Source organism: Podarcis liolepis, assembly GCF_965112155.1.
Source record: "Podarcis liolepis genome assembly, chromosome: 12".
NCBI classification, from domain to species: domain Eukaryota; kingdom Metazoa; phylum Chordata; class Lepidosauria; order Squamata; family Lacertidae; genus Podarcis; species Podarcis liolepis.
Genome location: NC_139563.1, coordinates 60,061,560 through 60,088,389, shown reverse-complemented (window position 1 = coordinate 60,088,389; position 26,830 = coordinate 60,061,560). Strand labels below are relative to the sequence as shown.

At 46.9% G+C, this 26,830-nt stretch overlaps 1 protein-coding gene and 1 long non-coding RNA gene across 3 annotated transcripts in view; one reads left to right on the top strand and one right to left on the bottom strand.

Moving 5' to 3' along the window:
- ADCY1 (adenylate cyclase 1) overlaps positions 1-26,830 on the top strand; it is a 192,279-nt gene that overhangs the window by 74,994 nt on the left and 90,455 nt on the right. For both annotated transcript variants that reach the window (XM_083468810.1, XM_083468811.1), the window contains exon 2: positions 15,796-15,945. In XM_083468810.1, the coding sequence (XP_083324936.1) occupies positions 15,796-15,945 (150 nt within the window). The remainder of the gene's footprint in view (positions 1-15,795; positions 15,946-26,830) is intronic.
- LOC310690215 overlaps positions 1-26,830 on the bottom strand; it is a 425,716-nt gene that overhangs the window by 331,892 nt on the left and 66,994 nt on the right. The window lies entirely within an intron of this gene.

Sequence of the window (26,830 nt, the reverse complement as noted above, 5' to 3'; positions counted from 1 at the left end):
TCAAGAACTCCTTCCCCCACTAGATCACTTCATGACTAAGTAGAATATTTTCTATTCTTCCTTGTAGATTAGCATCCCATTGGAAACTGTGCTGAGCACTTCATATGTATGCTGTGGTTTGTTTGGCTTCTAAGGCTACTGATGTAATAACATGCCTCAGTTCTAACAACGATCAATGGTTGACGATCACCAGGGCTTTTTAAAAGCTGGAACTCGCTGGAACTCAGTTCCAGCACCTCTCAGGTGGGCGCCATTGACATTATAAAAAAACAAGGGAGGCATTTATGGTGAGTTCCAGTACTTCTTTTTCTGGAAAAATAGCGCTGATTGTCACTTTCTGGTTTTTCACCCCCACAAAAATTCTGAAAATAAAAAACTGCAGCGGGTGAACAATAACATGTAATTGATTACACTGCCACACTGGAGGAGAAGGGAAACTGTCCTTCAGAGTCACTCACCCCTGTACCATTGCAGATAATTAGCTGGTTGATCTCTGCTTCATTGATGATTTGATCATTTGATAGTCTAGTGGATAACTCCTTCAAACACTCATGCAACATACCAATTCTTTCAGCCATAACAATGTTATCACCTCCAATTCTGGCATTAAAATCACCCATCACAACAATAGTTGTTAATGAATATTCTTCTGTAATTTTCTCTAAGTTAATAAAATTGTTGTTGTTGTTGTTGCTGTTGTTGTTGTTGTTGTTGTTGTTGTTGTTGTTGTTACCATCACCCTCCCTGTGGAATGCCCTCCCTTCAGATGTCAAGGCAATAAATAACTAGCCCTGTATCAGGAACTTTTTAATGTTTGATGTTTTACTATGTTTTTATATATGCTGTAAGCCACCCAGAGTGGCTGGAGAAGCCTAGCCAGATGGGCAGGGTATAATAATAATAATATTAATACCAATAATAATAATAATAATAATAATAATAATAATAATACCTGTCAGAGCTGCTTGAAGATCCTAGCTCACAGAGGATCACGCTAGCCAGCGGTCATTAAGTAAAAGTCTTTATTGAATTACAGTTTCCATTCTCACGCTGCTGCGCGCAACTCTACGCCTAGTAGCTAGGTCGGCGAAGCTCCGTCTGAGTCTCCGCCCTGTGTGCACCAACTTAATATCCTAGCCTTGCTCCACCTTTTCCTCCTGACTGTCCTCCTCTGGGTCCCTCTACCCCCCGGGGCTTCTTCCTTCCGGGATTCTTCTGACGCTGACCCAGACCCTCCTGCCTCCTTGCGCCGGGCTTTAGGACCTGGCTCTCTTTCGGGGCTGCTTACTGCGCCGCCTTCCTCTGCATTTGAACTTGGCGCGCGCGCCCAACCTTCCACTTTCCTCTCAACCGTTTCTTCGCTCCCCGATGGAGGTGTGGCCATCCCCGACTCATGTCCTCCCTCCTGTGGAGGTGTGGCCACTCCTGACTCATGTCCTCCCTCCTGTGGTGAGCTGCCAGCGTTTCCCCCCTGGCTCCCTTCCTCTTCCCTGCTTCCTGGCGGTGACGCTGGTCCCGATTTCCAGCTGCTCCCCCCTGAGTCCTCTCTGGCTCTGTCTTCCTGGGGTGCCCCCCTAGACTCCCCCCTGGCCCTCGCCACTGGTGCTCCTTTCTGTGAATCCTCTGATTCACTGGAAAGACTAGGAGATCTCGGGTCGTCGTTGTCACTCATCTTTTCTTCTGCCTCCTCCCCTTCGCTCTCTGTTTCCTCCCTTGCCCGTGCTTCTGCTCCTAAACCCCTGACATCCATCCCCCCCTCGAAGCCCCCCATTCCCCCCTCCCCTCCTTCCGGTGCTGGAGCTGGGGGCTGCTGTTGCAAAGGGACGAACGTCGGGTATCGGTCGCTTCCCGTGGCAGGCCTCCATCTGAAGTCTCCCGGGTCTTCCTCCCCGCTCTCGTCGACGACAGTCACCTCCGCTTCCATCTCTGTGCCGCCGTGCTCGAAACCAGGGTCGTCCCCGAAAACGTCCATGTCCGTCTCTCCCTCACTTCCTCCTGTCGGTGTTGCTCGTCCTGGGCCTTCCAGCCACCGTCTGCGCCACTGCTCCTCTGGCCTATCGTCCCACCAATACGAGGGTTCTGATGCAGATCCCGAGGGTGACCCCTCCGGGGAACGGACGTCTTGTGTCGGGTCCTCGTCCGAGTCGAACCCCCGGAAAGTGCTGGCCGAAAGTGTGGGCGTGAAAAGCCAGTCGTCAAAATATTCTGCTGGCATAGGTCTATGGGGAAAGAGGGCATGAAACTCGTCTTTGAGGAGAGGTTCGTCCAAGGCGTAGCCCGGCACCCAGCTGTTCGCACTGGCCGGGGTGCCCTCCTTGGCGAGAAAGTATTCTACCCCCTCTTCCCCCCATCTGGAGTCCAAAATCTCAGTGACTTCGTTGATGCGCTCCTTCTGTGCCACTTCCGCGTGCCCTGTTCTGTCTCTGACCGGACTCGGCGCTGTTCCGGGTTCCTGGAACCTGTGCGGTGCCTTGTAGGGAGTGAGCACCGATCTGTGGAATACCGGATGCATTCTGGAACCCTCCGGAAGTGCCAGTCTGAAAGCTACCGGGTTGACCTGCTCTTCGACTTGGTAGGGCCCCAGTTGCTTATGCCCTAGTTTCTTCTTGGCCAACGACCTGGCCGGCACTGCGTGGGCTGCTAACCAAACCCAGTCTCCCACGTGGAGCTCTTCTCCAACCCTTCTGTGCTTGTCTGCTTGTACCTTGTATGCGTGCTTGGCCAGCTCCAGGTGGCGCCTCAGCTGATCGTGGACCTCCTGCAGCTCCGACGCGAACGCATCTGCTGTCTGCGGCTCCCCCTCCCCCATTCTTTCCAGTCCCGGGAAGGTTCTGGGGTGCCTCCCGTTGTTGGCGAAGAACGGCGTGACCCCCGTGGACACGTGCTTCGTGTTGTTGTAGGCGAACTCGGCAAGCGGTAGGTAATCCACCCACGTCGCAGGCTGTTGATTTGCATAACATCTCAGGTACTGCTGCATGATGGCATTGACCCGCTCCGCTTGCCCGTTGGTCTGCGGGTGTCTCGCCGACGCCAGGTTGATCTTGACGTTCAGGAAGCCCATCAGCTTCTGCCAGAAATTCGAGATGAACTGCCGCCCCCGGTCGGACAGAATAGACCGTGGCAGACCGTGAACCTTGAACACGTGGTCTATGAACAGTTTGGCGGTTTGCTCCGCCGTGGCCACCTTCGCACACGGAATGAAATGCGCCATCTTGGAAAACAGGTCCACCACCACCAGCACTGCCGTCTTGCCCCTTGAGCTGGGCAGATCCGTGACAAAGTCCAGAGCCACCCTTTCCCAAGGTTCGACCGGAGTTTGCAGCGGTTCCAACAGTCCGGCCGGCGGTTTGTGCACTGGTTTGGCCCTCTGGCAGGTGTCGCACCTCGCCACGTAGTCTGCGACCTCCCCTCTCATTCCAGGCCACCAGAAATCCCTGGCTACTAATTCCACCGTCTTCTCCTTGCCAAAGTGCCCGGCCGTGGGCGCGTCGTGCAGCTGCTGCAGCACCTTGGCTCGAAGTTCGTCTCCCGGCACGTAGATGGCCCCTTTTCGGATGAGCAATCCATCTCGTAGCCGGAAACCGTCGGCCGCAGCCGTGCCCCTTTGCACCTCTGCCATCTTTGCTTGTGCGAAGGAGTCCTCCTGCAACGCACGTCGCACCGCCTCTAGGTCCACGGTCGCCGCGGCGCACGCCCACACTGCTGGTGCGAAGATGTGCATGGCGGCCGCTGGCGTTGCGTCCTCCAGATACTGTGGCTTACGGGAGAGAGCGTCTGCCATGATGTTGGTGTCCCCCGGGACATACTCTATTCGGAAGTCGAAGTTTGCAAAGAACTCAGCCCAACGTATCTGCCTCTGGTTCAGGAACTGTGCCGTGCGCCAGTGCTCTAGATTCTTGTGGTCCGTGCAAACCTGCACCGTGTGCTTGGTGCCGATCAGAAAGTGCCTCCACGCCTTGAACGCTGCGTGAATGGCCAGCAACTCCCTGTCCCAGATGGTGTAGTTCTGTTCGGACTTGCTGAGCTTCCTGGAGTAAAACGCTCCCGGTCGCCACACCCCCTGCGGGTCTTTCTGCAACAGGACCGCCCCCACGGCTCTGTCCGAGGCGTCTGTCTCCACCCTCATCGGCTTGCTGGGGTTGACATGAAGCAGCTGCTCTTCCGACGCGAAGAGACGCTTGAGTGCCTGAAAGGACTGCTCCGCCTGCGCTGTCCAAACGAACTTCTTCTTCTTGGAGCTAAGCGTGTCAGTGATGGCCGCTGTCTGCATCGCGAAGCCCTTGATAAACTTGCGATAGAAGTTCGCAAAGCCGACAAACCGTTGGACCTCCTTCCGGTTGCGCGGACTCTTCCAATCCAACACCGCTCGAACCTTGGCGCTGTCCATGGCGAGCCCCTTGTCAGACAGCTTGTAGCCCAGAAAATCCACCTCCGGCACGTCAAATTGGCACTTCTCCAGCTTGGCGTAGAGCCTATGTTGCTTTAGCCTGCTCAGCACTTCCTTGACGTGTCCGTCATGCTCCTGCTGCGACTCCGAAAAGATCAGGATGTCATCTAAGAAACATACGCACGTCTTGTAGAGAAGTCCCGCCAACACGTGATGCATAAACGCTTGAAAAACGTGGGAGCCATTTTGCAATCCAAAAGGCATAACTCTATATTCGTAGGTCCCCAGTGGCGTGAACATGGCTGTCTTCCACTCATCTCCTTCCCGCATGCGAATGAGGTTGTACGCCCCCCGCAGGTCCAACTTGGTGAACACTCTGCCCTTCCGTACCTTTGCGAGGAGGTCGTCAATGCGGGGCATGGGGAAGTCCGATGGCCTAGTCAGACTGTTCAAAATCCTGTAATCCACTACCAGTCTTTTCTGGGGCGTGTCCCGCTTCTTAACAAAGAATACGGGACTGCCCCCCACTGCCCTGGACTCCCGGATGAAGCCGCGTTGCAAATTATGGTCAATGAACTCTTTGAGTTCCTGCAGTTCGTCCTCTGACATGGAATACAGTTTCCCTTTAGGCAGCGCCGCCCCCGGCAGCAGGTCAATTTTGCAGTCATATGGTCTGTGAGGGGGTAGCCTGTCTGCCTCCTTCTCGCAGAAAACTTCCAAAAATTCAGCGTACTTGTGTGGAATCGCTTGCAGCGTGCCTAGCAGCAGCTGTGACTCCTCTTCCTCTCCTTCCTGCCTGGGCACGATGCAGTGTTCAGCACAAAAGGAAGAGCCGAAGGTCAGCTGCCTCTGGTACCAAGCCATCGCTGGGCTGTGCTTGTCCAGCCAACTCATGCCCAATACAATGGGCGTGTCAGATAGTCGAGTGACGTTGAAGCTGATGATTTCTCTGTGATTCCCAAGTCGCATCACCATTGGTGGCGTCTGCTTCACCACTTGCCCCCCGAGCAGCTCCCTGCCATCCACCGTGACAACCTGCAGGGGCAGTGTGGCCGGCAGCAACTGTACAGCGTGCCTGTCGACAAAGTCCTGCCCTATAAAGTCCGCATTGCTGCCTGAGTCAATGGTGATTGGCACGTCCATGGTGATTCCATTGGGCAGTTGGAGAGACGCTGTGAGCCTCACTACTGGTTTGGGCGGGAGGGGGTTCACGGGCTGTAAAATCGCTGGGGACTGCGTCACTAACACGTCTGGCTGGGCCCCAGTGCCTCTTCCTCCAGCCAGACAGCCTCGTTTCCCTGCTGTGGTCCTCCTTGCTGTGTTGCTGCAGTCACCATTGCTGAGGCTGCAGTGAGCTTGTGGGGCCTCTGGGGACACTCTTTTGCCATATGCCCTGGCTCCTCACAGACGTAACACTTCCTGTTCCCTCTAGGAGGCTTCGCTTTCACTGCTGCTGGTGCTAGGGCTCTGGTTGCTGACTGAGCCCTTGCACCTCCCACCTCCATAGGTTCGGCTCCTCCTCCTGGCGGAGGCGTGGATTGCGCCCGCGCTGCTTCCCTGGGAAAGAAGGAGGGGCCCCCGGCTGGTTCGCGCCCTCCACGCCCTTCGTCCCTGTTCCACGGACGTCCTTCCAGCCTCACCCCCACTGCCAGTGCCCTCTGAACGACCTCCTGGGTGGTTCGGGGTCTCTCCCCCCTGGCGATCTCATCTTTAATCGAGTTATGCAGCCCCTCCCAAAAGAGGTCTCTTACAGGAGCCGAATCTCTGTCCCATTCCAGGGCACTGACCAAGGCGAAAAAGCGGGCATGGTACTGCCTGACGCTGGCCCTCCCTTGTCTCAGCCCATGCACCTCCTTCCGTGCAAGATCCACGTCAATACTTGATAAAAAACACCCATCCATTGCTTTAATAAAGGCATCTGCATTCTGTAGCGCCGGATCCTTATCTCTCCATAAATTGCGTAGCCATGCTCTCGCATCCCCATGCAGATGGGACATGATGAACCCCACTCTCTCTTGTTCATCTCTAAAGTCTTTATGCAGCAGTTGCAGTGCGCACAGTACGTCGGCTCTAAAGTTGGGATACTGTTGCAGGTTCCCATCGAAGTGAGAGACCAGCCCGCCTGTCCGTCTCGCCAACCCAATGCCCTCCTGCCGGGGTGTCTGCTTTGTCAGCACGTCTAACCTGACCTGGAGATCCCTGCAGGCTGCGGCTGCTTCCTCCTCCCTTTTCCTGGATGCTAGAGCCTCGGCGTTCAGTTGTGCCACTGCGTTTCTGAGTTCCTCTATCTGCTGCTCAGCCGTCATGTCGTCTGCCGTTCGTGAGCTTGCTAGTAGGCACCTGTGTCTCTCCCCTCCTCGAGGCTGTAGATGCCCACAAGTAGAGACGGAGCTTACTGTCAGAGCTGCTTGAAGATCCTAGCTCACAGAGGATCACGCTAGCCAGCGGTCATTAAGTAAAAGTCTTTATTGAATTACAGTTTCCATTCTCACGCTGCTGCGCGCAACTCTACGCCTAGTAGCTAGGTCGGCGAAGCTCCGTCTGAGTCTCCGCCCTGTGTGCACCAACTTAATATCCTAGCCTTGCTCCACCTTTTCCTCCTGACTGTCCTCCTCTGGGTCCCTCTACCCCCCGGGGCTTCTTCCTTCCGGGATTCTTCTGACGCTGACCCAGACCCTCCTGCCTCCTTGCGCCGGGCTTTAGGACCTGGCTCTCTTTCGGGGCTGCTTACTGCGCCGCCTTCCTCTGCATTTGAACTTGGCGCGCGCGCCCAACCTTCCACTTTCCTCTCAACCGTTTCTTCGCTCCCCGATGGAGGTGTGGCCATCCCCGACTCATGTCCTCCCTCCTGTGGAGGTGTGGCCACTCCTGACTCATGTCCTCCCTCCTGTGGTGAGCTGCCAGCGTTTCCCCCCTGGCTCCCTTCCTCTTCCCTGCTTCCTGGCGGTGACGCTGGTCCCGATTTCCAGCTGCTCCCCCCTGAGTCCTCTCTGGCTCTGTCTTCCTGGGGTGCCCCCCTAGACTCCCCCCTGGCCCTCGCCACTGGTGCTCCTTTCTGTGAATCCTCTGATTCACTGGAAAGACTAGGAGATCTCGGGTCGTCGTCGTCACTCATCTTTTCTTCTGCCTCCTCCCCTTCGCTCTCTGTTTCCTCCCTTGCCCGTGCTTCTGCTCCTAAACCCCTGACAATACCAATAACAAAAACAGCAGCAGCAGCGTCTAACAAGGCCTGTAAGTTGCTGCCGGAGTGCATAGAGGCTTTGGGATTATGTGAACATTGACACAGAGTATTTTAAACTCGGTATCACTAGACAGCTGGACCACTGGAATTCTGGGAGGAGAGATACAATTTCCTCTGCTTTCACATTTACACTTGTTGAGACACCAAGAGACTCTCAATCTTTGCTTCTTCTATTAACTCTGATAGCTGGTTGGGAATAGATAGCATATCCTTGTATTTGTTATTTCTTTTACCCAAGAACTGTTTAAGATATTCAGTAAAATTCATCAGTTTATTTGCCCACCCTGCTATATTCCATGAAATGAGGTTAATATTCCTAAACCCCGAATTCACAGCATCTGTTCAATCTTCATTCTGCCACCCAGGTGCTTTCAGGCCACTGGCTCTCTCCACTCTGTACAATCCTATCCCACAGGGGGAGTTTTCCAAAAGTGGGTAATGTGTTAGTATCCCTATAAGCAGATGTGTACTTTTTTACTCTGCCTTCTGTTTCTTGCCTTCCTCAACCTAAAAACTTTGTCTCTATTCCGAATCGAAACAGGCATAGGATTGTTTACAGATATTCCTTGACTGAGGTTTAAGTTTAACTTCTATTAGTTGACATTCCCATGATGTCAGCTGAACATCACAGTCAACTCTGTTCTCTGCTGCTAATACCTTGGTAGAATTTATTTGTACAGGATCTCTCACTTCATTGCTGTCAGCCTTAAATTTCCTGACTGACCTGTCGCTCCCCCAGGGACTCTTTGGGTGAGACATTCCTCTGGTTGTCTTCTTGTTTCATTTTATCATATTCAGCCTCACCCAGAGCATTCATATGATCAATAATTTTAAAGAGCAGGTTAAAATTCACCCTGCCATCCTTCTTGCATTGCTGTCTCTGAGCTTTACCCTGACCTTTCTTACTACCTCTCTTAGAAGAGGTTATTCTGAACTGTGATTCCTTGGCTGGTCCATCCTCTTCTGCAGATGGCAGAGATTCTCTTCCCCTTCTGACCTTCCCAACTCTGACCTTACAGTCCTTGCAAGTAGGTTTTCCTGCAAACGACTGCGGCACAGCTGGGCCATCCACCAAGGAGACTATATCTGGAACTAGCTCAGCAGGATTCACATCCATACTCAACAACAATTTTAAGTTAATCAAATTTAATCAAATTCATCATCCCTGTCAGCCCTAGGGACCTTTTTCTTCTTTTGAATGGGTGAAATCTCTAAGTGAGGGCAAGCTCTCCTACGACTGGATTAAGCATTTTCTTTATTTCAACCACCAGTTCTTTAATTTCCAGAATAATGCCATTTACTTGTCTGGTACCTCTCTCATAATTAGATGGAGAATGGTAATCTCACATTAGCTGCTTGGTAGGAAAAGTCATTCTAACCCTCTCCTTAATAGAGCCATCCCTATGAAGTGTCTGCTGGGAAAACCTCCAGCACTTTCTTCTCCATTCAGCTCTGCTTTTGACAAAGATTCCCATTTAAGGCTGGGATAAAAAAACTTCAATTTTCATTTTGCCAAAATCCTCATTCAAACAACTATTTAAGCAACTACATGGCAAAAGTTGTTCACTGTTCAAAACTATGGTTGCGTAGTGTGTACATCCATGAGAGATGAAAATGTATGTTCAGCGGGGAATTCTGCCATTGGTTGGGAAGTGCAAAGGAGCGCAAAAGAGCCTTGCCTCCCACATGCTCAGCCCAGCCCAGCTGAGAAGCGGCGTTGCACAGTTTATATATATATATATATATATATATATATATATATATATATATATATATATATTGTGGGGCTCTATGAATTGTGACTTGCTGCTACTTTTGTTGATTATAGTTTAGTAATGATTTATTGTAATTTTTGAGAGTTATTTTCTGTTTATTATTTGCTGATAGAATAGTACACAATAAAGTTATTCTTTCTCTCTCATTAAATTTATATACCACTCTTCATCTGAGGATCACATGCAGTTTCAGTATAATGCACAAAACAATAACCCCCCAATAGTCTATTACTTTTATTATAAACAATTTGTTTATTTTAAATTCATATTTTTATTATGACTTGTTTGTATTGGATCAGATTGTTATAAGAAGTGTGTTCTTGGGTTGCAGATCTTGTTGTTTCTTAAGCTTGTAGCCACCTTCTGTAAGGAATGGCGGTATACAAATTAGCAGTGAAATGAAATTAAATGAAAGCAGTTAAGGTGGCAAGCAGTCGGTACAAGAAAGAGCTTGTTATGAGCAGAGAGACAAGGGCAACCACTAAACTGCACTCCTAAGTCTTGAAGGCTATGTGCCAGCAAATATAAAAAGTAGGGTGAAGATCCATTAAACATTCAGAGCAGTGAAGCTGACCTGGATATGCCATCACCTAGTTTATTCAAAATGTACTTCTCCCATGTAAGGTTGAGGTGTGGAAATACAGAACAAAATTATTCCGCAATTTGAACTACAAGTGCATTATGCTATGCTCCCAGTTGTGTCACCAAGAAATCCCACCCATCCAATATCTGAAGGAATTTTGCACTGAAGAAATATTCTTTTATTAGAAGAATAAGGTGGCAAATGAACAGATAAATGTTTGCAGTGCTTTTAAACATTCATTAATTAAAATACGGAGAATCTGCCTGACTCATAAAAAAGAAGGGCAAGCCTGACAGCTGAGCCAGCAGTTATGGTTTGGCTGAGCCAGCATTTGAGCTTCCCAAGAGAAATAATTCTCAGACCAACTAAACAGCAGATGCTACCAGAATATCAAGGAAGGTGTTTGTGCTTCCGGACCCTGGAAAGCCAAACACAGCTGGTATTTGCTCACTTTTTACTAAAATCTATACTGAAATGTAATTTTTTAAGGGAGTGGGAACTCCTATATAGGGTACATGTGTAGAGGCTGCTGCATCAGGCCAGAGGCATCCTGTTCTCACAAGAGACAAACAGATGATGAGAATTGCAATTTAACACCTGCCCTTCACTCCAAGGTCCCAGGGCAGATGACAGTGATTAAAACACAATGTTAATATTTAAACACAGTATTACCACAACAGTAAAACAATTTAAAAGCACTTAAAATTACAACTCAGAATCCAAGCACAAGTGCCCTCTCCCCTCCTGTGATTTCCTGTCCAAAGGAATGGCTGTGTCTGACCTGGAGGCAGAGCAGAGCCGTCCTGGCCAGCAGCCTCCAGTGGCTCTCTCCTCCCTGGATCTGCCTGATCCACTTGTAAAAGCATCTCTGCTGGTGACCATGGCTGCCTCCTGTGGGGGAAAGATCAACATTAGTACTTTCTTTGATCTTTTGTCCTGCATCCTCCAACATTCAGCTCCATTAAATGTCCACAACTTCTAGTATTATGAGAAAAGAAAAACTTCCTCCACTTTCTCCATGTCTGGCATAATTTTATGAACTTTCCTCTTCCTTGCCTTTACTCTAAACTAAAAAGTCCCAAACTCTGCAGCCTTTATTCATCAAGGGAGCTGCTCCATCCTTTAGTCGAGAGTCCCGCATTGCAATGGGCTGGGCTAGATGACCCTTGGGACCCTCCAGCTCTGTGATGTTCTGGTTCTATTACTGTGATTGTGTGGCAGATATGACCTAGCAGGCATTGCTGAAACCTGCTGGGATGAGACTCATCCATGGAAGGCTGGAAGGTGGCTGACTGGAGGGGGTCGTGAAGAAAAGCTCCCCTGCCCTGCCAAAGTGTTTCATTTCTACACTGCATGACACAGTGTTTCAGATTTTAAGAAAAATAGCCATTATTCATCAGATTAATAACAAAGCTAAGCAAGTGAGAAGTTAAAATGTACTGGATCTGAAGGCAATAAAATATGCTTTCAAGTTGTCATTTGTGATCCCTTCATCTACCTTTTATGCTTGAATACAGAAAAAACAGCTAGCTGTATTTATGGCTTTGTGGTTGCTAAAAGGTCAGAGTGCATAATGCATACAGAAGTGGAAAAGAACATATAATTGTGTAATCCCCATAAAACCTGAACAGAATTATAGAAATAATCAGTGTGCTTAAACTTTGATCTCTGTTGAAATGAAAATGAAAGGAGAATTTTAAAATTCCATTGTTGCATCTAGCAATTGTTGTATTGCTATATTTACCATATTTTTCACTCTATAAGACGCACCAGACCACAAGACACACCTAGTTTTTGGAGGAGGAAAACTAGAAAAAAATATTCTGAATCTCAGAAGCCAGAACAGCAAGAGGGATCACTGTGCAGTGAAAGCAGCAATCCCTCTTGCTGTTCTGGCTCCTGGGATAGCTGCACAGCCGGCATTCGCTCCATAAGACGCACACACATTTCCCCTTGCTTTTTAGGAGGGAAAAAGTGAGTCTTATAGAGCAAATAATATGGTATGTTATTGTTGTATACCACTCTGAGCACTGGCAGCAGTGCTGAGCCAGACATGGTATGTTATTAATATGTTATTAATATGGTATGTTATTGTTGTATACCACTCTGAGCACTGGCAGCAGTGCTGAGCCAGACATCAGGGGCCCCTGGCACAGTTCACATGGGGGCCCTGCTGCTGCTGCTCCGCCCCACAACCCTCTGCTCTCTACAGTAGCAAGGCTACCACCCTGCTCTTCTTCCCCTGCCATCCCCCCATCCACTTGCTCTCTCTCTGTCCCATCTCTTATAAAGCACCCCCCAAGCACATTTCATTGCTTTTCTGCTGCCTCAACACCTGGTCTCTGGGGAAAGCCCATCAAGGGCTTCTTCAGAGCCAGGCCTGCTGAGGGAGAAGGCCGGGAGAAGGCCTGTGCCATCACTGTGGTTTGCCAGGGCAGCTAGGATGGGTTGATCTTTTAAAAAGCCTTTTCAAAAAAAATCCACATTAAAAAAATACTTTTTAGCCCCTGTGGGAAACTGTGGCAGTGGTGCAGGCATTTGCCTGACTAGCTTGTCCTGGATGCCTGAGCAAGATGGTCCTGGGCCTTTTTCAGAGTCCAGGAAGGCAGTGGAGTGTTTGAGGGCCAAGGTGCATAGGAGCCAAGTTTGGCAGCATAGACAACCCTATACGCCTGACATCACAAAAAAAGAATACTAGACACCACCCATATTTTCTGCAAATTGCTTTGGCTTCCTTATGGAATTGGCTTCATATTGTTGGGAAGTACTGTGTTAACTGCATACATGAACTTATTAGCAGGCTTAATATGACAGTTATGTGAGCTTTTTTGGGGGGGAGGGGGTGTCAGTTGTGGGAATAGTTTGTTTCTGGCCTTCAGAAACGGCTCCCATAGTCAGCCCTGGAAGTGCAGCTACTGCAGAAGCCTGCCTGGTTTGCACCCCTCGAGCCCAAGGACCTCGTAGCAGAAGTGAGGCCAGAGGAGCCCTCGTCCCATTGCCATTGGAGACTACAGGAGAGGGCTGGACCCCTTCAACTAAAGCAGCACCTTCCAGTTGGGGGGACAACACCAATTAACAAATAGGATGTTGCTGCTAGACATCTGAAGGCAGCCCTGTATAAGGAAGCTTTTTAAGGAATAATATATGTTGGAAGCTGCCCAGAGTGGCTGGGGCAACTCTGTCAGATGGGTGGGGTACAAAAAAAGAATATTATTATTATTTCAGGTTTCAGGTTATTTCTTGCTGAAGCAACATACGAGCTCTGTGCAGGCAAGGCATGGCCCAAACCATGCCTTGCCTCACCACAGAATAGGAAAACGAAACAGCTGTGACCCTAAATGCTTTGGTCATAGTGAAACTTTGGAAACTTGCACTGCCCCCACTCCTCTCCTCAGAATGGGTGATGTTAGCATTGCATCCCTTCCTCTGTTCCTTGAATCACAGTATCATATTATCATTGCCCTTCCATGGCCCAATTAACTCATGAAATGATTGCTCCCAGTCCGGAGTCCCTGTAGATGAGGGCTGCCTCATCCTCGAACCCAGACCATGGCCACCCCATGGGCACCCACCTAGTGCCCGGGGGTCAACTTGCATGTTTCTGTTCTGGTTCTCATGAGCTCCATCTGGTCCCAAATGGAAGGGAGTAGCTTATACATGCCTTAAGCAGACTGCAATTAGATTTAATTGAAAATAATACTGTCATTCAGGCTGTGTTTAGAAATAACTGAACCTAGTCCTATATTTCTCTTTATTGTGAGGTATCATATTTTAACTACAGTACAGCAAAAGTTCTTGGACACGGCTTCTGTCCAGTTCTGTTTTTGGGTTCAGAAGTAAGCTGTGTCCCCTCTGCTGAAATCTCTTTGCTGCCATGCAAATCCTGCCACGGCTCTCCTGGTAAAATCTCCTTGCATTGACCCCAAGAGCCCAATATACTTATTAATGTGCTGCCTCAGCAGCTGCATTATATCCAAGTGCAGGACTGGGAGGTTGTTTAGAAACCAGAACTAATTTTAGTCTCATATTCTGGAATTTATTTATGTATTTCAAAATAACATTTTCCAGAGTATAATGCACTCTAATTATAGCCTGCAATAGCAAATAGCTCCTTATGCTGCACTCCTCAGGTAATGCATCTGAAGGAATTAGCTCATTATACTAACTGGGATAAAGCCAGAGGAGATTATAAACTCTCTATAGAGCATGTCTTGAAAGGAATAGAAAAAGCAATGCAGTTGAGAAGTGAAGTGCCTATCTGCTCCCCACATAAAAATCCGCTTTGGATTTGGATTTTAATTATGATAAAATATGAGGTATAATACAGGTTTCTTGTTAAAGCTCTTTATTCAGATTTGAAAGCCATGTGGGGGAAAATTCCCTTTGATGTCAGCTTCTTTGAGGTGTATCTTTTTAGAAAATATTTTTGTTATTTGCAGACACACATACAGTTGTGGCGTCCACTCTACTACATTTCTCTGCTTATCTGTCTCTAGAGGTCTGCTTACCCCCTTTTAGGGGTGCGGCTGGTTTGCGGGACAGACAGTGCCACCTCCCAATGATGTAGAGCTGTGTGGCAGGGTCTGATCCCTGCCAGAGTGTGAGCTTTGGCTTGCGCTCCTGGCTTGAAATCCTGCTCTGCGCAGCCTGCCAAATTGGCCAATGTCAGGCTGGCACAAAGGTGGGGGGGGGGGCTAGAGGAAATAATCAGGCTTCCCTCAAATCTGCTCCCAGGGGATTTAAAGCAGCCCACGCCAGCCTTCGACACCCAGCTCTTCTTCGCTGGATCAACCCACCCACCCACTCCTGTAATTTTGCATTTACTCATTGAATTGACCTTTCTATGGCTGCGGTGGTCACCATATTTTTGGGGCCGGGTAGGAATTTGCCTATCAGGCAAATTGGCTATGAGCTGGGCGTTTTGCCTACCTTGCAGCAATTGTCACAACTTTGGCAGTTTAGGCATTGGGTAACCTTAGCGTTGGTTGGAGGGGGGGTTGTACTCTCACTTTCCCCTCCAGCAATAGGGTATCCTGTTAAAGGGATCCATGGTGGAGTTGCTTCTGTCCATTTGCCCAAAAGGGGGGCTTGGATCTCAATGCTCCTAGAGGTGGTGATCCCCCATCTGATGTAAGTCATAGGAATCTCCACTGCCGGGTTCACTCTGATGTCATTTTCAGTAAGCCCAGAAATTAGAATGCTCACCCAATGTGTGTGCCAAACCACTTCATCCGCAGTCAGTTAAGTTGCAGCCTGATACATTCTTGGTGGCAGCGACGAGGGAGGGATGACACAATGAAAAATGCACAATGTAAAAACGCAGATCCCAGACTCTCCAAGTGGCCTGGGGGAGTGGTGCGAGAAGGATTCCATGCGCCTTTTGATCTCAGCCTCCTCACACAACCCCAGCCCCCAAGCCATTTCGTGACACTGGGATCAGCTTGGGGCTAGTGTGTGGTGTCCCTTCAGTGGCAGGGGCTGGGCTGGCACATGGTGGGCTCCTTTTGCCCTCACCTTGGGTGCGGTTAAAGCATGCTCTGCCACTGCCCACATGCAATCACTGGAATCTCCAGTAAAAAGGGCTAGCAATGGCTGGGGAAACTCCTGGGAACCTGACAAAGTGCCATCAGTCGAGGAAGACAAGAGTGAACTGGATGGAGCAGTGATCTGACCCAGCAGCAAGACAGATATACTGCAAAATAATACTGTGAAAATAAACTGGATTTTAGTCAGAATGGTGATTGATAGTGATATGTGAGAGTGTCTGAATTATAATATATCTCTTTTGTCCCCTTCTTTTCTCTTACAGCTTGTGGCCAATGCTATCCTTTTTGTCAGTGTAAATTTGTATGGGGTCTTTGTGAGGATTTTGACAGAGAGGGCACAAAGAAAGGCATTCCTTCAGGCCAGGAACTGCATAGAGGACAGGCTGAAGCTGGAGGATGAAAATGAAAAACAGGTCAGTTGAAATGTGTTTTTGTTTCCCCCCTTGTCTTTCTTTGGCATCACATTGGCATATATCCTGTAGGACAAGAGTCTGATCTGTAAGGAAAAGCATCTAATTGCAAAGTGTATTTTCATTTGCAGAGCGCAGTTGCCCCACTCTTTATTTGTTATCAACAATGAAAACACAGCAGGCATATTTAGCATAAGCTCCAGATAAAGCAGAGAAATGGGAGAATCTTCTGTTGGCCTCAAGTAAGATAACACTTAACCCAAAACACAAATTATATTTTAATTTGTAAATTGGATTTCAGAGTCATGCTTCTTCTTGCCTTCTCTTTACTAGCTATTATGAATGAATAGTCTTGAAGCTGGTTAATTTGCAAACAAGATTGTTCAGGTAAAGCTGCAGATGAGATAACTTTAGATTATCTGTTAGTGGACCTGTTAATAGTCCACTTACTCCTTAGCCATTTGCAGCTTGAAATTTAGGCAAAGACTCTTGAGTTCCACACCACATGGAGAGAGGGGTGTTGTTAGGGGTGTTATTGGAAAATCCCTGGGCTCACTTGGATTGCCAAACAAAGACACCAGCCAAGAATAGAGGAGCAAAACAGCAGCCAGTAGGTCTGATCTTTATTCAAAAGACTGCAACAGGATTTCCACCCACCACATGGAAAGGGTGTCTCCTTCTTTCATAAGTTCCCCCCTTTTACCCACAATCCCCTAGGTGAAGCATCATGCATATATCACAAATACATCATAGTTATGTCACAATCTGGAAGGGGTTTCCAGCAGAAACCTGAGCAACAGGTTTGCCCCCATCTTTTCCTTGACTCCACCTCACGCCCATTAAGTAAAACAAAAGGTATGTACATGCTCCTGTTCTCCCGGTCATGTTAAGTACGCTCTTTTGTTCTGACTGAGTTCCCAACCCATTTTGGCTGGGTTCACCATTGTCTTTGAGATGGCCACTTGTCTGACATTCTGGGGCCAGGATGCCAGCAATTAACATCTAGGAAAGGAGCTGCTGAGTATGTGGTCTCAGGCTTCAGGGATTATGGCTGACCCTGCCCACGTCCCTGGCTCCCCCCTTCATAGCCGTTTCTTTCCTGAACAGAACAAAGTTGGAACATCGAAAATCCTATACTGGAGCAATTCTATATGACTTTGTAAAGTTTTCCCATTGAGCCATCACATAGATACATTTATCAGTGAATTGTTACATTTGATAATGTGTAGCGGAGGCCCTTTGAATAGAGATGGAGGAGGGGACTTTGTGATGAAGTGCTTTGTGGGGACATCTGCAGGAGTGATTTGTTGATTTCGATAGTCATGGTGTGTGTGTGTATGATGTCCGCTGGAGTGGCAACCCCCCCCCCACCTTTCCATAAATTCTGGTAACAGGGGTAATATAGTTCAGAAGCAATAGAGGCAGGTGTGGGTTAAAAATGGGTGACAACTGCTCTTTGTTACATCTTACCAGAGTTTGACATGGCATTGTGTGGGGATCTGATCATCAGCCATTGTGCAAGATCCCCAGTAGACTATTAATCCTGCCTGGTGCCTCTGCTACCCGCAATGAAAGCATTGGCAATTTAATGCATTTATTTTATTTTTTAATATTTGATCTTTATTGATTTTATACAGTGAATCACACTTATAGCTCTCCATTAGTCGTATACTGGGGGGGGGGGGGAGAAGAAAAAGAAAGAAAGAAAAAAAATAAGGTTTTCCCATATTGAGGCTTCCCTCCTCCCCAACCTGGGTTCTCTGTGTAACTATATCAACTGCGTATTGAACAGCATCTATTTTACAATTATCCAATGCTTCTAAGAGTTATTTCACATTGCAGAAGTCATTCAAAGCCCGCCAAAGATTTTACATGCTTACAGTGATCTTTTACATATTGTCTATATTTATCCCATTCTCTATTGAATTTTTAATCTAACTTTCCCTGTTAATCTTGCCATTTCAGTGTACTTAAATAATTTTGTATGCCATTTCATTTTTGTCAGTTTTGTCCTTTCCAACCTTGGGCTAACAACATTTTCACTACTGCAGTTGCATACATGAATAATCTCCTTAAGTCTTTTGGTAACTCTACACCTATGATCCCGAGGTGAAAGGCTTCCGGTTATTTGGGAAAGTTTAATTTAAATATTATTATTTTTGCTTGTTGTAGATCATTTCCCAAAATTCCTTTATCTTTTTGCGTTTTCACCACATATGATACATAGTTCCTTCTATTTCTTTTCATTTCCAACACAAGTTGGAGCTGGTTCTGTACATTTTCGCTAGCTTACTGGGTGTCAAGTACCAGCAATAGAGCATCTTCATGTAGTTTTCTTTCAAAGTGTAACACGCAGTAGAATTTAAGTCCTCTCTCCAGAGTTTTTCCCAGGCTGACCTTTGAATGTTATACCCAAAATCTTTGGCCCATTGAATCATCACTGATTTTACTTCTTCGTCTTTCACCGACCAATCTAGCAAGATCCTATACATTTTGGAAAGTAGTTCCCCCTTACTTGGTATTCACTCCTCAAATCTCGATAACTTAGTGGGGAAGTCTTTTTAAAAAATCTGCTTTGAATATATCATTCAACTGGTGATATTGTAACCAGTGAGTTAAACAGTTTCTTACCCCCCCCCTCCATTTTAACTGGTCCTCTTCCTTAAGAAGTCCTTTATAAGTTGCCCAGTCTTTGCTCATGTTCATTTTCTTTACTGTAATTGCCTCAAGCGGTGATAGCCACCAAGGCCTTTTTTGTTCTAGCAAATTCTTATATTTATTCCATACCATGTATAATAATAACGCATGATTCAGGAACCCTCTGTGTACTTTGGCTTTTTTGTACCATAAGTACGTGTGCCAACCGAATCTGTTGTTGAAACCCTCTAAATCTAGCATATCTGTGTTTTGTAAAAGTATCCATTCCCTGATCCAGCAGAGGCAGGATGCCTCGTAATATAGTATTAGATCTGGTAGTGAGAAGCCACCCCTATCTTTAATTTCTGTTTATTATTTGTCTTGTTTTTGTAGGTTAAATGTTTAAATGTTTAAATGTTGGAATTTGTTTTTATTGTTTGTGAAATATTAATAAATATTTTTCTTTTAAAAAAAGTAATTTCTGTTTAATTCTAGGTCCGTCCCCCCACCAAATAAACTTTGAAATGTCTCTTTGCCAATCTTTGAACGGACCTGCCCCACTGATCACTAGAACTGATTGAAACAAAAACAACATCATTGGTAGCACGTTCATTTTTATCATAGAGATCCTCCCCCAGAATGATAGATTCATTCTGCCCCAGATCTCCAGATTTCTTTTTATTTATTTATGTCATTAGGTAAAAAAAGGTAAAGGGACCCCTGACCATTAGGTCCAGTCGTGGCCGACTCTGGGGTTGCGGCACTCATCTCGCTTTATTGGCCAAGGGAGCCGGTGTACAGCTTCCAGATCATGTGGCCAGCATGTCTTTAAATAAGTTAATATTTGTCACTGTAATCCATACTCCTAAAAAATTGACTTTTTTTACTTATTGTCATACCAGTAATTCTTTGTAGCTCATTTTTATCTTGTTCTACCATATTTTTCACCAACAAGTTGGTTTTATTTTTGTTGAGTTTGAAACCTGCCACCTGACCAAATGCCATAGTCTGGAGTTGGCAAACTTTCCTTTGGACTTTCTGTTGTTATTATAAGATCATCCGCACATGCTTTTAGTTTAAAAGATTTATTTCCTACCCTTATACCCTCTGCTCTTATTTTCCTTGTCAGGGTTTCCAAGACCAGTATAAATAGTAATGGGGACAGTGGGCATCCCTGCCTCATTCCCTTCATTATTTTACAATTTTCTGTTATATCATTATTTATAATCAGTTTTCCTTGCTGTTCAGAGTAAATTGTGTTTATACCTCTCTGAACATCTCCCCCAAACCCATTAACTCTAGTGTGTTTTTTTAACGCATTTATTAAAGTGTATGAGGAAGGCAGAAAGTTCACAGCACCATTAACATATGTTTTCTTCCCAGAAGTTAACTTCCATGTAGAGCAGTGATGAGCACATCATAGGGAGAGTGGTGCAATGAAAATCCTCCTGACCCTCCTTGACGTGGGCACACCAGTGCCTGGGCTGGCCAGCTCCCTCGCCCACTGCCACATGGGGAATACAAAGTGGGCACCCCTGTGGATGTCAGGGAACCATGAATAGACAAAAGAGGGAGAACAGGGAAAGCAGATATATGTAGTGTCTGGGTGTACATAGATTTTGTTATAAAGGTTATTCTTATCAGGCATACAAAGATTGAAACTCCATGAGAGACAGAAAGCTGTGATCATATGTAACTAGATTCTGCATAGTGGTGATGAACGGGATATCCCTTTGTGACTGTGATTGCATGGCAACTTCCCCCCGGCCCTCAATCAATCAAGGGTACCATCTCAATAGCTACATGCAGTGAGGTTTTGTTCGTGATGCTGTGAACCCTTGTATATTTTTAGCCCTAGTCAAGTGTCAGTCTAACAGATGCTAAGCAGAATTAAAATTCTTTCAGAAACAGAAACACAAGAAATGTGTAGCTTATACAAACTAATAGATTCGAAAACAGGGGTCTGAAGCCCCTACACACAACATCCAAGTTTTCTTAGATATCCCCAGTGGCAACTCCCTTGTGCCACCTGTGAAATGGCCAAACTATTTAGCAGTTCACCCCACTCAAAATCTAATACATATTTCAGAGGTTCAATGCTGGTAGTTAATATTGAGGGAGTGAAAGATGTAAGGAAATGCACTCGTCTTCTTCTTTGGCAATCACTCATAGCCGAGTAAGATTGTCTTCCATGAACATAGTCTTAATGGTGTATCCGTAGGTAACTGTGGAGGCCAATTCTGGATCCACACATCCTTCCACAGTGGAGACATAGATTTCTGGGTGGGAGTTGATCACGGTGAGGATTTGCCAAACTGCCTTCCTCTTAGCTCATCTCTCCCTTTCTTCCTGAGTTTGTGCTTCTTCAAAGTCCAGGACACCTTGGGTAAAGGCTGTTCTCCAACTGGAGCGCTCACAGGCTGTCAGGGAAGAGCCAGAACACGCTGCTTCATCAGGAGAGGGTTCTGAGCAGGAACTGTCAGGAGAGGAAGACAGGGAAATGATGCATGAAACAGAACAGGGGGCAGGAGTATTCAGGTGGAGCAGGGGTCAGGTGGAGCAGGGGGTCAGAGATGATGAAGAGCCCTATAACCCACCAGAGCCGAGAGAAGGAAGTTCAGACTCAGAAAGGGGGGGAGCATTCACATCAGCACAGGCAAGGAGGGAAATGAAACGTAAAGATCAAAGACGTCTTGTGAGGTTTCCACACCTACTTTGTTTGCGCCAGAATTGAAAGAAGCCACTCCCCAAATCTGACTCGACAGGTTCAGATGCATGATGCTGTAACTATTCTTTAAGTATATATGTAATAAAGACTGTAAATATCACGCTGAGTGTAGTGGAGTGTTACTGTGAAGAGGGAACACCACCTTGACACAGGCCAATGTTTCCCAGCTATCAGTGGTTATACTACATTTTTAAAGATTTGCCTTGAGAGAGTTTTAAACCTCTTTTCTTGTCCACCAGTATTTCACCAGTATTTAAGTTTGGAACAGAGTAGTTTGCTTTGGAAGATGATAATCACATGATCAGTCCAACAAAGTTGAAGAATCATTGCTTCAACACTAGCAATCTTTGTTTCTTCCAGTACACTGACATTAGTTTGCTTGTCTTCCAAAGTAATATGTTAAATTTTTTGGAGACACTGTTGATGGAATCTTTCAAGTAGTTGGCGATGGTGCTTATAAGTGGTCCATCTTGCACAAGCATAGAGTACAGTTGGTAGTATGATAGCTAGGTAAACAAGCACACATGGATATTGAACACAGTTGCAGAATTGTGCCCACTGGCTACAGTTCTGTACAAAGCTCAAAGAGACATAACTATGCAGGATAGCAAACCCAGCCTGCCAGCTAAGTGCATTTGTCAGGCCCCTCCATGCATGTCCATGCAACAATCTGATTGCTGTGACAGCAGCTGAGTGAGTCGGAGACCAGATGGTGTGCCACCATGCCTAGGATTCAGCCTTCATTATTCCATGGGAAGGGCAATTTTTCTGACATTTCCTGAAGCCTGTTCAGACATTATTCAACCAGCAGATCATCCTAAGGGAGAGATTGTGATTGATTTTGTCCCGATTCTTCTCCTCCCATGGAAAAAGGTGAATATATTTATTTTAAACATGTTATCTCACATTCCTCTGAAGAATGTCTGCTTACCCAGAAACAGAGTGGGCTGCTGTTGCGACCCTTCATGCTGGGCCCCTCACCCTTTTAAGCAACATCAGGGCTAGGCGGGCGGCTGTGGGAAATTCCCAGGCTGGCTGCTGGAGATTGGCGGGCTTTCCCGCTATTGGTTTATTTGAATCCTGGCCAGTCCTGCTGAGTCAGGGGCTGTGAGGGGTATACACACAATGCCTAAGCCAAATCCAACCTACATCTGGAATGAATAAAGTTGTGCCAATTTTAAATCCCATAATGTTGTCTTGTCCAGTTTGTTCCTCTTCTTGGCCCAGACCTTGCTCCAGGGGTGGGGTGGCACTGTGAGGGAGTCTGTAATAAAATTCTCTTTCAATATGTCACCCTTTCTGTTTCATGATGAATGAAGTGGATAGTGAAGCAAGAGCGCAACCTGCTCTTCCTCCCTGTTTGGGACGGACAATTTTGAGGATGGGGGAATCATATCAGAACAAGATACTAGTGTATGTTAAAACACTTTTCTGCATTCAAATGCTATATGATGAAGTTTGCTCATTTCTGCAAAATGTCACAAAAGGTTATTTGGGCTCTGGAATGCAATAATTTTAACCTGTAGCACCAAACGTATTGTACATAATCGACATCTGGTGCTGATCTGCCTTAATAGCTGCCACTCCCACATTAGCGGAGATTGTTTGCAAATGATAAACAAGGATGATTTGAGGATAATTGTCCTTGCAAACTCCCCCCAGGGCCCGGGGCGGGGGAGTGAGCTTCACTCGCAGATCATCTTGATACAGTGGTACCTCAGGTTACAGATGCTTCAGGTTACATACACTTCAGGTTACAGACTCCGCTAACCCAGAAATAGTACCTCAGGTTAAGAACTTCAGGATGAGAACAGAAATCGTGTTCTGGCGGCGCGGCGGCAGCAGGAGGCCCCATTAGCTAAAGTGGTGCTTCAGGTTAAGAACAGTTTCAGGTTAAGAACAGACCCCCAAAACAAATTAAATATGTAACCAGAGGTACCACTGTACCTGACTTTCACTCCTATATGAAAGGAGACACTTTGCCTTTCAGTAATGCACCCATCAATATACAGAGGCTCTTCTGTTTATTAGGATGAAATTGGCTCTAATTTACAGACATGTGCAGGATGGATGGGACAAGATTACAAACTGCCAAGTGAATCTGCTACTGAGTCGCAACGTTTTGAACTGGATTTCTTTCATAGAAAAATATGGTACATGAGGGGGGAGGGGAGCCTTTACCCTTTCTTTATATACACAGAATCATAGAATCATAGAGTTGGAAGAGACCACAAGGGCCATCGAGTCCAACCCCCTGCCAAGCAGGAAACACCATCAGAGCACTCCTGACATATGGTTGTCAAGCCTCTGCTTAAAGACCTCCAAAGTAGGAGACTCCACCACACTCCTTGGCAGCAAATTCCACTGTCAAACAGCTCTTACTGTCAGGAAGTTCTTCCTAATGTTTAGGTGGAATCTTCTTGTAGTTTGGATCCATTGCTCCGTGTCCGCTTGTCTGGAGCAGCAGAAAACAACCTTTCTCCCTCCTCTATGTGACATCCTTTTATATATTTGAACATGGCTATCATATCACCCCTTAACCTCCTCTTCTCCAGGCTAACCATGCCCAGCTCCCTTAGCCGTTCCTCATAAGGCATCGTTTCCAGGCCTTTGGCCATTTTGGTTGCCCTCCTCTGGACACGTTCCAGTTTGTCAGTGTCCTTCTTGAATTGTGGTGCCCAGAACTGGACACAGTACTCCAGGTGAGGTCTGACACCATGTTTGCTACATAAATGATTCTGCAAACCTCCCCCTGAATGCCAACAAGCAAGAGGAGAAAAAGGACAACCGGATTATATTTATGGGTTAATATGAAAATAGAACTGTTTGAGAACATTGAAATGATTTAAAGCACCAAACTTCCACTTATCGCAATTTGGGACTATGGGCTTTGAAAATCGGCCATAGCTCTGGGAGGATGCCAGATCATTAGTGATTTAAGGGTTGGAGGAGAAGTAGAAACTGGAAAATTGCCTGGAGCTATGGAGGGGAAGCCAGATTACTCCTTATCTATACTCAAAGAAACAAAGATGGCGAGTGACACAGCTGAAATTACATGGGAACAGAGGAAGAGAAAGAGCAAAAAAGCAGAAGTGGATATGCTGCATAGGACATGATCAGAACAGCAAAAATGAAGAAACAAATGGAAAAATAAACTTATCACACAGGGAATTTTTTTTTTTTTTTTTAATATACACACAGGGAATTTATAGGATATAGAACTCCTTCGGGGAAAATAAAATTTATTAAATGTGTTAATACGAATGGAAGTCGAGAACTCTGTAGCTGTTGATAAGAAACCAAGATCAGGACTGAATGTAATCAAGATTTTGGAAGCAGAAAGACTTCTGATGACATTTGAACAAGCATAGCCTTTAAAATGTTTACTTTGTGAGGCAGAGGATGCAGCTGTATCTCTTTTAAAAATATTGAAACTTCATTTTACAAAACAATAAAAAAACAAACTAATCTAAATAAAAAATTTAAAAAAGAAAAGATAAAGATAAACAGGAAAAAAATTACAAAGTCCTCTATCAGAGGTAGAACTGAATCCCTTTCTCACATGAAAGCTTCCCTTTCTTCTCCCAGACTCCCACTCTGGGAGCCTTTTCCTGCCTCTCACACCCCTTTCACATTCCATCCATCCCCTTTCTGTGTGTAGCCTCATTAACCCAGAGCAATACAAAACAGAAGCAAGAGTAAAGGGGATGGAGAGAAGAATAAAGAAAAAGAGAAGACACAATAAATAAAGATAATAAAAAATAAAAAGACTGTCAGGGAACTGCCATCAGAGGCACGGGAGAAGGAGAGGGTCTCTGATTCTGCAGGGGAAGGTCCAAGCGCTAGAGGGAGACTCAGCCGGGAAGAAGGGGAAGAGAATGAGTGTAACACCAGGGATCAGGAAGAGCAACGGGACAGGGAGGTGCAGGGGCTCCAGGACTCTTCATTGGAAGTTAGCGAGGAGAGCCCAAGCACCCCACTGCCCACGCCCACCCTGCGCAGGAGACTCCTGCGCAGTGAAAGGCGGAAACGATTGGGCGTCAAACAACTCTTATGTTGGCAACGCTTTAAGAAACGCCCACAGACAGATTCTACGAGTGACTAAGAGCAGCCACGCAAAGATGGGCTGCGCAGTCCGGAGGGTTTAACCAGGCAATCCGATGCTCAAACGGAGCAGGATTACGCACGAGTAACTCCCAACCACTACAGCAATCTGTCTGTCCCTGAAGGTTACTCGCGCGCAACAAGCAGAAGGGGGCATCATGAGTAAGACCGGAGGAGCTGGAGCCACGGGAGGGGCGGCTGGAGGCCAATCGCTGGAGGAGAGAAACCGCGATTTGGAAAAGCACGTAGCCATCCTAACGGCGAGGCTGGACGAACGACGGTCGTTGGATGCTCAGGGGAAGCCCACCCCCATAGCGAGGAAGGTACCGGGACTGGTGCACAAGTTTGGGGGGAAGCCTCAAGAGTATGGGGCGTTTAGAACAGAAATAGAATATGCCTTGAAGCTGCAGAAAAATGATTTTGAAAATGACGCAGCCCAAGTTGCTTATATTGTGGGGCACTTGGAGGACGGGGCGAGAGAGTGGATTCGGCCACTTATGGCGACGCAGAATGACGCCATGGAGGATCTATCGAAATTCTTTCAGGCGATGGATGCTATGTTCAGTAGCGATGTGCAGCAGAGTGTGACCAAACGGGAACTGCTAAGCTGTAAGCAAGGAGAAGGGTCAATTAGAGACTATTGGTCACGTTTTGCCATGATTGTTCATCGTCTGGGGTGGCAGCTGGACGCGGAACCCATTCAGATGCTATTTGAGGAGGGGTTTTCATCAACGGTCAAGGATGAACTTTCGCGCGCACCCCGCCCACAGTCTATGGACCAGCTGACCAAGGCAGCCCTTGCGATAGGAGTAAGACAGGAAGCGCGGGCTCAAGAGAGGCGGGAAGGGAGAGAGCAGCGTTGTCATGACTACCGCATTCCTAGAATACCTAGGCAGCCTTCCCCGCCGGCGGAGCCAATGGAAATAGGCGGTGCGCCCGCCCAGGAAGTTTCAAACGCCAGCGAGCGTCGCAAAAAGGAGGGAAAGGATGTAAAAACGACCAAGAAATGTTTCCTTTGCCAAAGGCCAGGACATTTTGCCAGAGTCTGCCCACAAAGAAAGGCCTGGCAAGCAATGGTGGGGGCCGTGGGGGGCGAGGAGGAGGAACCCCAGACTCCGGAGCAGGGAAACGGAAACGCTTGGCTGCCAATCAGCGGGCACAGCAGCCGAGCCAACAACCAATGAATGTGCCCAAACCAGATTCTCCAAGAGCAGCAATTGCCATTGAGGTGGTGCTTGAGCTCCCAAATGGGCACCCAGTGAAGGTTCAAGGTATGCTGGACTCAGGAAGCTCATGCAATTTTTTTAGCAGGGACTTTGCCTTAGAGCATCAGCTTCACCTGCTACCTTTGGATGCACCTCTGCAAGTCAACACCATTGATGGGAGGGAGCTGATTGGGGGGGAAGTTACCCACCAGAC